At 49.2% G+C, this 12,054-nt stretch overlaps 1 protein-coding gene across 5 annotated transcripts in view; it reads left to right on the top strand.

Moving 5' to 3' along the window:
• LOC144126012 (aquaporin-9-like) overlaps positions 1-12,054 on the top strand; it is a 51,864-nt gene that overhangs the window by 21,912 nt on the left and 17,898 nt on the right. For all 5 annotated transcript variants that reach the window (XM_077659878.1, XM_077659879.1, XM_077659877.1 and 2 more), the window contains exons 3-6: positions 1,345-1,479; positions 8,171-8,289; positions 8,990-9,210; positions 10,686-10,816. In XM_077659878.1, coding sequence (XP_077516004.1) covers positions 1,345-1,479; positions 8,171-8,289; positions 8,990-9,210; positions 10,686-10,816 — 606 coding nt within the window. The remainder of the gene's footprint in view (positions 1-1,344; positions 1,480-8,170; positions 8,290-8,989; positions 9,211-10,685; positions 10,817-12,054) is intronic.

The raw sequence follows: 12,054 nt of genomic DNA, 5'->3' as shown, positions 1-12,054 counted from the left end.
AAGTTGATTAAAATCTCGGTGCGCGCAAGTCTGTTACTCATCATGAAAATTTAAAGTAACGCGATAAATCGGGGACGGCGAATTTACATACAAACGACAGAACAAGCACTGCAGCTGCCTGCTGTCTGTGTTTCTTCATCGCTCTCTTTGCTCTGCACCCTACTTTAAATTATCAGCACAATCAAGGCTCGCAGCAGAAGGCCTGTGACCAAGGCTATGGCGGTTTGCAGTGCGTATTTCTTTTTCAACAATTTCTTCTGCACCTCCGGCGAGCAGTGATCTTGGCTGACATGAATTGTGGGGCACCCTTGGGGGCAACATTCTTCAGCAGCAACCACTTGACCGTTGAGGTGCTTTTTGAGGAATGGAAAACAACGGAATGCTTGCAATCAGCAGTCGCCATATGCGCACCAAATTCGGAGTGTGCGCTACAGTTTACGGAAACAGGAAGGCACAGATGAAATAGTGGCTACGGCTTCTCTTTAAAGCCGCAGCTACCTCGCTGGTCAAGCGATCACTGCTGAAAAATATTTCCGTCAGGGCTTTCTCACGATTTACATCGGTTAATGTTGTTACCATTCCGACAATGCTTCAAAAGAAATCAACGAAGCTGAAATGCGCACTGGAGACCGTCATTGCTACTTCGTATCCTTGCTTTGCTGTTACCCCGAAACCACGATTTTGTGTTTTCCTTGTTTAGGCGGCCAGTCGCGACGGTTTATGTACTTAAGTGAGGGGGAAAACGGGGCCGCTGGCTACGGACTCGGCTTCAATACTTAATGTATACGTGCCTGAATGCGCACTGCGGCATATTGCAGAGCTGGAGTCAGCGGGTATACCAGTTAATTGGATAAGTTTAAAATTTTCTCGGTATCCGTGTTTGCTCTCTGCGCACGTGTCGGGCGTTTCTCCGCCGCCTTTCTTGGCACGATTCTAGTAAGCTCGGAACGTGTCGCAACTGCCGCTCCACACCGTCAGCAGCCGAATGTTTTCCTTACCAAACCAGCCACACCTGCGTCGTCTGGTTTCTGTCGCACCTACGAGGCTCGCGCTCGGGGGGCTTGAACAGTGACAGACGATACAGTGCATGTATTCACGCCGCAGTGCACAACGTGGCCTCATTGACAGCTTCTTCGCCTAAGGCAGCCCACTCCTATAAGAACATTTTATTGCAGTTTCAGGCTGCTCGGCGCAGCACAGCTGAAGGCTAGCGCAGTTGCCGAATCATCTCAGGTAGCCATATTGAATTTGAAGTGGCGTTCCCTACGGCGCCCTATGTTCCTGATGTGGCCTTCGTGTGGCACTGTGTCGCTCACCGCTGCGTTTCACTGCCTCTGTTTGTAGCGCACCTGAACCCGGCCGTGACGCTTGCCAATGCGTCCATACGCAAGTTCCCGCTCGCCAAGGTGCCGCTGTACTTCGCAGCACAGTACATGGGCGCCTTCGTCGGTGCGGCACTCGTGTTCCTCACTTATAAAGGTAGGTCTGGGCCAGCGCTTGTCTTGCCGTCTTGCTGCTAATAGGGGAGGCTCTTCAGGTTGGATGGTGCGGTATAACCGCGTTCAGGTGCACGAGAAACATAAGAACACGAATTCTTTCCCCACGGGTATACTCGAAACCAAACCGAAGAGTTCTATGCCATGAGGCTTCGGCCCAAACACAGTAATTTAATTGTTACTGATGTAAAAGCATTAACCTCTTTACTAACATTGTATCTCGTACGGAGGATTATTGGTTTGAGAACCGGCCTTGTGTGCCTCTGTGTTCACTGTTCAGTAATGCCGGACCTATGGACTCACGTTCCGTTAACGGACTAGACAGTGCGCACAACCCGCAGGAGTGCACGCGGCCTTTTGTTCTTAAAAAGGTGCCTCTTTTAATGGCTTTGCTTCATCGCCGTCATTATAACAGTCACTGATGCCCAAATAATGACCAAGAAAATTTAAGGCGGAAGAATCCGCGCTGAGAAATGAGGGACAAATAAAATAACAGCACGGGATGAGCGCTGGTGTTCTCTTCCTTTCTCGCAGACTCGTGAACTGTTTCATCATGAGAGCAAACCAACTGGCCCGAACTTTCAATTCCAATCTGGCGAACAAATCAGCTCCAGCTATATCAAGCAGCCACCCTTGGCTTGTACAACGCTGTGCCTATACGAAGTGCGCAAAGGCGCGTCGTCGTCGTCTTCTAGTTTCCTGTGTTTCGCGCAAACCTCTGCGGGTTGGGCTTTTGCCAAGCGCAATAAACCCGCTAGAGCTCACAACGCAGACGGCGTTCCTGCTGACGTGTTGCAGTCACTAGCTGGCAAGGGAATGTTTGTCTGTAAGCACAAGCACAAATGTCGAGGCGAAACAGCGCACCAGAACACGTACGAGGGGAGAATACACCGGACACAGCGCTGTTTCGCGCTGCCATGTCAAACCAACTTACTCACCAATTTGTGTTGTACTGGCACACAGTTATTCTGCGTTTCGCGAAAATATCTGCAGTTTGCGGTTTCGCCAACCGTGGTAAACCAACTATAGAGCTCCCAACGTAAACGATGTTTTTGCACACGTTCTGGAAGGAAGTGTTTGTCTGTAAGCACAAGGAAAGCATTGGGCTGGCTGGAATCCGCGTGGACTCCGTCCCTGTGGTAAGCAGAGGTAGGCAACCTCATGAGGCTTCGACCTCTGAGGTCGACCTCAACCTCAAAATGACCTCAACCTCACGTCGTGAGGTGAGGTGAGGTCGGCGACGGCTCGAAATTTTGTGAGTGAGGTCAGCAAATCAGACCTCAACCTCACGCGTGAGTTTGAGGTTGAGTGAGGTCGTCATTCAGTGAGGTTGAAATTTTGAGGTCGAGACTTTTTGCAGTTGCCACATCTTACTCCGATGAGTCCCGCTTCCGAAGCGGAGTTGCAGCGCATCACCGCAGTGTTCATGCAACGACGCTTGGTGTTCGGTTTCCCCTGTTTAGACAATCGGATGCCACAGTTCCCTCTTAGCTTCCGGTGCTGCGCCGTAATGTCCGTTCAGTCCGAGCCTACAGGAAGACACACCCCTCTGGTCTTCCCGGAAGGAGTGTTGCTGTAACAGCATGCCACTCTCCCTCCCCCTTACCCCGCTGGCGTAGCACACGTAGCTGCCTGCCGATTGGCTCAAACTCCAGGGAGCGCGCAATACACGTAACTAACATTGACCGTGGCAGCTTTTGATGCCGCAAACAAATAAGTTCAGTCCAACAAGCACGCAATAAATTCGTCGCAGTGCGGATGGCCCCAAGCAAGACTGCTTCGTGCTCATGCTCGTTGCCGGCGCTGACGTCATGGCTCTTGCCTTGCAGTCGAATAAAGGGGATCCTGCTGTACATTACAAGCGCACTTAACAAAAACTGGAGTCGTCAATACAGCGAGAGAATGTCATTCAGGTGGTTCCTAACAAGTACACCTGCTGATTTGATTAAAAAAGCACGAACCCAGAAAAACCTGTATAACGCCGTCGAAGGTTTTGATCGGTGACTTCCCCTTTCGAATCTCACACTAATTCTGATATTACCGTTCCGTAATGATAGCAGATGCAAATATAATTTCACTTTTTTATCCTTCCGAATAACCTCTTTTTGGTCTCCGGTTCCTTGTTCCTTCTCGGAAATTCGCTTATTATGCCGAAACACCGCAACACGAGGCGTACACACACTAGCATAGCGGTGTTGCAGCGGCGAAAAAATGCAAAACTATAATAAATGAATGGTGATGTGGTAGTTGATTCCTTTTCCTTTTTTTTTAATGAGGATGTGTGAATGGAACTGAATACATGCTCGCGCTGTGCTGCTGAGTCGCAGTTTCAAACCTTCTAATATGACGTTTAATGGGGCACACTATTGTTAATAATTGGTTTTGGAGGGAAAGGAAATGGCGCAGTACCTGTCTCATATATCGTTGGACACCTGAACCGCGCCGTAAGGGAAGGGTAAAGGAGGGAGTGAAAGAAGAAAGGAAGAGAGAGGTGCCGTAGTGGAGGGCTCCGGAATAATTTCGACCACCTGGGGATCTTTAACGTGCACTGACATCGCACAGCACACGGGCGCCTTAGCGTTTTTCCTCCATAAAAACGCAGCCGCCGCGGTCGGGTTCGAACCCGGGAACTCCGGATCAGTAGTCGAGCGCCCTAACCACTGAGCCACCGCGGCGGGTGCACACTATTGTTCGGTTCTGTTTTTAGTGTGCGATTTTTGTTTATATGTTTCTAATCATTCTCTTTTTTTTTCTTTTCTTTTCTCGTATGGAATCAGTTAGGTTGGCGGCCTGCCTTGCAGACTACCAGGCACTACACGTTATGTTTCCTTTAACTATTTTGCAGAGACCCATCGTTCACCATAAACGGCTTCGCAGAATGCTCGCGTGGTGCTCGTGGGTAAAAAACGTCGAGGATGCTGGCGTACCATGATTAGTTCAGTTTTGAAGGAAAACAAGTGATTGACTTAAAGCAGCTTTTCTCAGACTGGTTGACGAAATGTCACCCAGAATTCTGCTTTGAGGCGTATGCGTATTTCGGGGGTTGGGGGGGAGGGGGGGGGGGGGCGCTCGGAAAAAGATTTCGCTGCAGGGAAACTTGAGCGGAGAGCCATGGTGCTCTTGACAGAGAGAGCGGTTCATGCTGTTCACTCTAGGCCAGTTGTTTTGACCCGTGCGATTTTAATAGTTGGCACAGTGTTCGAAGACGTAACCTAGCCCTTTCTTTCAAAATGCCGCGGGTTCACCGAGTCATCGGAGATTTCCCAGGATTTCGAGACCATTACCATCGCCACCTGGAGGGAAGTGGCGGAAACGGGGGAGGGCCTTGACCTCCCAGGAACATCAACATCATCATCCTTAATTATTAGCTGCAGGTATTCCTGTTTACCCGCACAATAATTGTCTTCGGTTGCTGGGCAATGTAGAATGAATAATCAATATTCTGGCAACTTTTAATTTGGTAGCGTTATATCAGACTTCCCCGGGCTCATAAGGATACACTGTTAGCATCATCATCATCGCCATCATCTCGAGAGTCAAAGGCATGTGTCGTTGCATGATCTTTGCAGTATGTCATACATGAGAACTGGCGCGTTTACCTGCTGGACAATCCGAATACCATTAATGGGGACCGGGTTGTGGGCACTCTTTCTAATGCGTCATGCACGCATGTGTAGTAATGTGGGATCCATATCGATCTTGAAATGGGGGTGAAGGAGGGTGGATGGGTCCTGGTATGACGAGAAATTACATCGTTGTCACGTGAGCAGGTGTGATGTCATATTACAGCATCGTCACGTGACTAGGTTTGATGGCACACTACATCGCTGTCACGTGACCTGGTATGACGTCACACTCACGCGATGTCATCACTAATTATATTAATTAGTCGTAGCGTTACCTAATTACATTAGCATTAATTATATGACGTCATCATCGTCGCGTGACACGTCGGCTCGTGACGTCCCATGGTGACGTTTCTTGCGGACACTTTTTTTCGGATATGACCTTGAAAGTGAGCCATCTAATGCTTTCGCATTAATAAAAGAAGCCGCTCGCTTCTACGCAGACATAAATACAACGTGCCTCTGTTTGTGTGCCACGGTCGCAGCTTGTTAAGTGTTTTCGAAGGCAACATATAGAGGACTGAAAAGAGCATTCTCGTTATGCCGGATAGAGCTAGAAAATCGAAATATACTGATATGCGTCTGCATAACCGTCGCTTTGGAAAGTACGTCGACGACTAGTTTCTTTATATTCGGTAACTATTCTCAAGCCTGAAAGGAGTATCATGGATACCTCCCCCCTCCTCCCAATTCCTGGTAGATGTTGTAGAAGGGCTGTGTTTGTCAATTGCCGGTGTTTGTCAATTGCCGGTGTTTGTAAATGAGCGAGAGGCTTCCAATACGAACAAGTGTACACGAAGCAGGTTGCCAAGTATTGACACATATGAAGTACTCATCGACGTACTGGTGGTAACCGCGTATGGGACACCTCTGCCCGCAGGCGATATACTCTGAGGGTTCATCCCAGATTATAAGCTTCTCCTATTGCGTGCACATGAATAGTGTCTGTACACACCTTATTAAATAATACCATCATCATTTTGGCTTTCCTGCCTCACAGAATTCTCAGAATTGTTTTTAATTGAACAAAATTCTTAATCGCTTTTTGTTTTGTTTTTCGTTTGCTTTCTGATGTCGAGCAGCCGACCTCAACCTCACCATTTGAGGTTGAGGTGAGGTTGAGTGAGGTCAGCAGTGTCCTCAGGAAAAGTGAGATGAGGGCGTCTAAGGAGACCTCAACCTCAACTGATGAGGTTGAGGTTGAGGGAGGTCGGCAAATACTTTTTGAAGTTGAGGCGAGGTCCAGATTTTTTAGGTCAAATGCCCACCTCTAATGGTAAACTGCTTGCGGTATTTTCTTCGGATATTTTGTTCGAGTACGTTGAAAACGCTTGTAGCATGACTCCATATATAGTCTGCCTATCCGCTGGGAGGTGAGAGCAAGTCAGTTGTTTTGCTATTTCTGTTCCGATGAATGAAAAATAGTCCCCGGACGTCTATTATTTACGGCAGCGTTGATGACACTATCTTTATGCTCTTCGGAGTTTCGCAACAACACAGAAGCAGACCTGGCGTTTATAAAGCTCGAATACCTAACTCACCGCGTATGCATGTCTGCCGAACATTATGGGCGAGAAGATATAATGGCCTATTTTTGTCGGCGCGATACTTTCGACGCCTAGCGCACTTTAATGCTTGTACGAGGCTAATAAGACAGCATCGTCGATTCGCTGCTGCCTACATTCGGAACATCTGCCGATGATTGCCTCGTAATCGCACAATGAGTACCGCAGACGGATCTGCATTGTGCCGAGGACGATATTTTCCTCCGTATCGGCGCACTATAGCTGCATCGGCCCCCTCTCAAGGACCCCGCCTCGTCACGACGCGACAAGCAAATCCCCACCGCTGTCGGATTACGTGAGCAATTAAGGCGCGTAGAAAACAATGTCGCAACGCCGTTTTCGAGCTCCTTGAGGCGTCGCTGATGTGGCGCGTTGCCAGAACAAGAAGCGTCTAAAGCGAAATGAATTAAATAAGGCGCGAAGCAACGCTATACTTGCACGATAACACAATTCGACGCTACTGCACGCTCGAATGCGATTTTCTCGCCGTTGCTATAAGCCTGCTTGTACTACTTCTCGCACTCGTGTCGATTTTCTCGATAGACGAATCATTCTATTTGAAAATGCTGATTATTAGGCTGAACAGGTGCGATAGGTGGTTATAATAACTCGGTGAAAAATGATAATAGTAATTCCCGACAGCTTCGTGCAAGGCTCTCCACACTGGCCTGCTGTAGATGGCCGCAACTGTCCTCTAAGCTGAGTGGCTAATAAGTATATAAATGAGTGGCTATGTAGAAAGAAAAGGCTAAGTAGCCGTCTCACCTACGGTGAAACCTGGACCGCGCCGTGAGGAGATTGAGGGATGGACGAGGGAGTGGTAGAAGGAAGAGTGGAGGAAGCGCCGTAGTGGAAGACTCTGGGTTAATTTCGACCACTCGGTGTTCTTTTACGTGCACTGACACTGCACAGGCATTGGGGCGCCCTTTTGAATTTCGCTTCTATCGGGACGCGGCCGCCGCGGCCAGGATTTTAACCCGCGATCCTGGCCTCAGTAGCCGGACGCCATAACCACTGAACCACCGCGGCAGGTAGCTGAGTGGTTGCACGCTGCAGTCTCACGCCGAGGTGGGCTATATATGTGAAACATGGACTTTAGAGCGTGCGACTGCCGCGTTACCACCGGAAGTCGACAAGACCTTGCATTTCAGAACTGTCACAGTCGTTGGCACATTAATTGTGAATATATATAAAAAGAAACTTAAGTGGAAAAGTGTTTGGCTGTTGTTTAGAGTAAGTATGTAATGTAATCCTCAACAATGCAAAGAAAAGAGTACCTGTCCACGGCATAGCTGAGGGGGCTGGTCATTACCTGAGCGCGGTAGATGTGAGTGACGAGGATACAGTGTGCTGGTCTTCGAGATGCGCTGCGCTTCAACCTTGGGCACTGATATCGCTCTGATGCGACGTTCGGGGCAGAGGATGCCGCACTGCAGCCGCGTACATTAACCGTCGTCGTTCTTTCCCTTGCCTTGCGTTCCAGACTTGATCGATCACTTCGACAATGGGGAGCGCCACGTCTTGGGCGAAAAAGGCACGGGTGGAATATTCGCCACGTACCCCAAAGAGCACGTTAGCACACTGACGTGCTTCATCGATCAGGTAAGTTTCGCTTCAGAAAAAAATGTGGGTGCACACGCACACAGTGCTGTGCCCGGGATTGTATTTCGACCGACTGTCCAGGCAGGCCCTGTATTGGATCTCGGCTGCGTGTCTTAAACAGCTGCGTGTCTTGAACAGCACAAAAGTGCATGCGCATTGCAAAAGGTTATTTCTAATTGCACAAAGGTTTGTGCTTAACGCAGTGCCAGTCGGGCAAGTTTTAACGTTGTGCCGTAGGCTTACGATAACAGCCAGATGTCATCACGAACCAGAACATTGTAATCGAGCCCCATGCATGATCCCGTTGTACTCGTCCTATTTCAATCACATTTTTCCACCGTATGGTCTTTTTTAAAGCCAATCCGTAGCTGATCAATAGCCCATTCTAGCAGCCGCACGCTACATTCATTGATCATATAGTTTTGGCTGAATCTTCATGGATGGAGTTATAGTATTTAAAGAAATAATTAGTTAACACCCACTTCAGCGCATCCGTACGACTGTCCGAATGTAGCTTTGGTTCCGGGTTCGAGCCCCGTACCAGGGCGAATTTTTTTTTTCAACTCCGAAGCTTCGGGAAAACTGGAGCTTTTCGTTGTATCCGTAACACTGCGTTAAGTTGGGTTACGTTAATTGTGTTTGTTATTCGCCGGCAGTGCGCGCAGACTGAAGCCCGTCTTCCTGACCACACCCCGCACAGGTGATAGCGACGGGCGTGATGGTCATCACTGCCGAGTCCATCGTGGACGAGCGCAACTTCGGTGGGCTCCCCAAGTTCCTGCACCCCACCGCCCTGGGACTGATGATCATGGCGATCATCTTCAGCTTCGCCTACAACTGCATGTGCCCGCTGAACCCGGCCAGGGACCTGAGCCCACGGCTGTTCACCCTCATGGCTGGATGGAGCGCCGAGACGTTCACGTATGGCACAGTTCACCGCCCTCGCGATCCACGGCGCCTCGTGAACTTGAGAGCAAACGCGAGTTATGGATATTTCAGTTCAAATGAAAGAGGGAGAAATGGACTTGGCTATAGATCATGTACAGCGCAGATTGTCAGGCCTAAGGACTGGTTGAGACCGAGGAGGTTCGACTGGGACATAGAGACCAAAACAGCGCAGAAGCTGACACATAATAGATAGCTCTCAGTGGTCTGGTCATGCTATTTCACTGCTGCAAAGGAAAAAAAAATTAGCGGACGCTTAGACACTGCACAGCCTGGGCTGCGATAGCGCAAGGAACACGTCGAGGCATTTGTCATCACTTCCGGTCATGGTATGTGACGTCACACAACATGACATGCTTGTCATGGCCTCGCTTTATGTGTCATGCTTAGTGATACGCGTCATTACACACACCGACTGTGTGCGATCACGTGACCTGACAACTGGCATCGATCCAGGTGTGACAGCGGACGCCGCCAAACAAGCCGACGAGCCCTTTATGCTTTCCATAAAAATGTTCAGGAGTTGAGTTCATAGTCCTTAAGTAACGGCGGCGTAACTCATGTGTAAAGTTTGAACACGTGACGAACACTAAGCGTGTGCTGCTTGAAATTTAGGAACAGCACGGTCTTTCATTGACGTTGATCACAGGCGGCAGGAAATTATTAGTAAAAGAGAAAGAGAAAATATGGGCGCTAATGAACAGAGAAAGTGAAAAAAATGGTGCGGTGCCGATAAATACGAATAAGTGATGAGCTGTAGCTTAGCGCAGATAAGAAAAGACCTGGATATGTAAAGCATTACTCAAGTCCCCAACTTGTATGGCGTTCGTGGTTGAAAAATAGAAATCCGCCTGGCACCCTTGGAGGCATCCATTCGGAGGAGACAAGGATCACCTCCTAACACATCCGGAGCTTAGGAGAAAACACCGTGGCATGGGGACTCTTGGCCGAAACTGTACATTAAGCTCTTCACCTTCCTGGTCTGGCTCGCGTGTTCTGTTATTGGGGAAAAACTACACACGCAGGCCTCTCTTCCGGACATGGCACTCGTGCACTGCGTGCGTTGAAGGCTGACGCGTTACTGCCTATATATGTGCGCAGCGTTGCGGGCAAAACAAAACGTGAATTGCGCTTATGGTCTTCGTAAGTGAGGACATGCGCGCAGTTATATTTTCAAAACCTACTTTCCAAATTTTGAGTTGTCGCGCCAGCACCGCCTTTGCTTTAACATAGATGCACCATACTACATTCAGCGACCGGATGTGGTGTCAAGCTACATTTATGTGCCAGTGTGGTATGCGTCGCATTCCTCACGTCGCTTCGGTGGTGCGACAGAAAACCCGCAATACTCGGCCAGGCGCCAATTTACTAGTCGGCCTGCCCAGGGAAACTACTTAAAAATGCTGTCTACCCGCACGAATGCTGAGCAACCCATCCTGCTCCTCGTGCAGTCTGCGCAACTGGAACTATGTGTGGGTTCCCATCCTCGGCCCCCACATCGGCGCAATCCTGGGCGCGTGGATCTACAAGGTGGCCATCAGCGACAACTGGCCCGACGCTAAGCCCAGGCCGGCCGCCTCCAGTGAGTACACAGCGTACACGTTTCCAGGCGCCCTGTCGACGGTTACCCTGTCCCGCATGCTTCTTCGTCCAGTTTTGTGCTGTGCCTTTTTGTGTGTGTGTGTGCTCTCATCACCTGGCGTGGTTCCGCAGAAATCGCCAGCATTGAGCGCTTAACGCAATAAGCGGCGCCAGAACTTGCTTCCTTCACACCAGTTCGCGACTCCTCAGCACAGCGTACGTTCACCGTGTGCCGGTCGGTCGAAAGAGTTCGTTCGACGCTCTGACCGCGTCATCAGGGACGTATACGAGCCAATGGCGGTGGCTGCCTCATAACAAGAGCACAAAACAAGAGGAGGATACGAACTCAAAAGCCCGCTAACCGACGCCGGACGGGCTGGACCAACTCGCTGTTCTTTGTCTTCTGACTCAGCCGCTTAGATACTCATCCAAAGCTCCACCGCTATGGTCATATTTGTTACCCACGGCCCCTACGTTCTAGGAAGGAACGCTTAATAGGTATTTCTTTCGCTGTTTTTGCGCTCGACTGGCTTATGTATACTGAGTGTCTGGTGACAGACACACCGTTGCCTGAACCTGCCTGCCCAGTCATCCTATTCGCGCAATGGGACAGAGGTTGATACCAAGCTAGCTTCCTTCGATGCGCTTGCTTGAATGTTACAAGTGTCCGACAAAGTTCGAGTTGGAAAGGCTGCGCTCGACCGAAGTCAGGACAGTCGGAAAGACTTTGGCATCTGCCTCGACAGCTGTAGTCACTAAATGTCCAGATCAGCTGCAGCTGCAGTGTCACAATTTTGCTGAATATGGAGAAACCTGACTCCTGCCTTTGCAACAGTTTTGCAAAAAATTACTGAGCGTTCCTATTAGTTTAAGAGGGTTTGCTGGAATATTTGATACATTATGTAAACCCTTATTACGAATTGATAAGATAGTGAAATAGCCGAAGAATTTACACAGATGTGCGGTGGGGATGGAGTGGAAGGAGTAATATAATGATTCCTCAACTGATTTCGTGTCATTTTTTTAATTTCCTGCTCTTCACCATTAGCTGAAATGACGCCAAGCCACGTGTTATAGGCTGATAATGATGACGACGATGAAGATATTAAGAGAATTCTGGCACAAAACGGAAATCAGGCTCAGCTGGAGGTCCTGCGTCCTTTTTCTTAATGTGCCCTCCTTTTGCTCCATAATGCTCTCAGGCCTATAGTGTCCCTGAGAGCAGCGAAATTTACGCCT

Source organism: Amblyomma americanum, chromosome 3 (genome assembly GCF_052857255.1).
Source record: "Amblyomma americanum isolate KBUSLIRL-KWMA chromosome 3, ASM5285725v1, whole genome shotgun sequence".
In the NCBI taxonomy this organism is placed as follows: domain Eukaryota; kingdom Metazoa; phylum Arthropoda; class Arachnida; order Ixodida; family Ixodidae; genus Amblyomma; species Amblyomma americanum.
The sequence above is the reverse complement of the archived record's forward strand: the minus strand, read 5'-3'. Positions and strand labels throughout refer to the sequence as shown.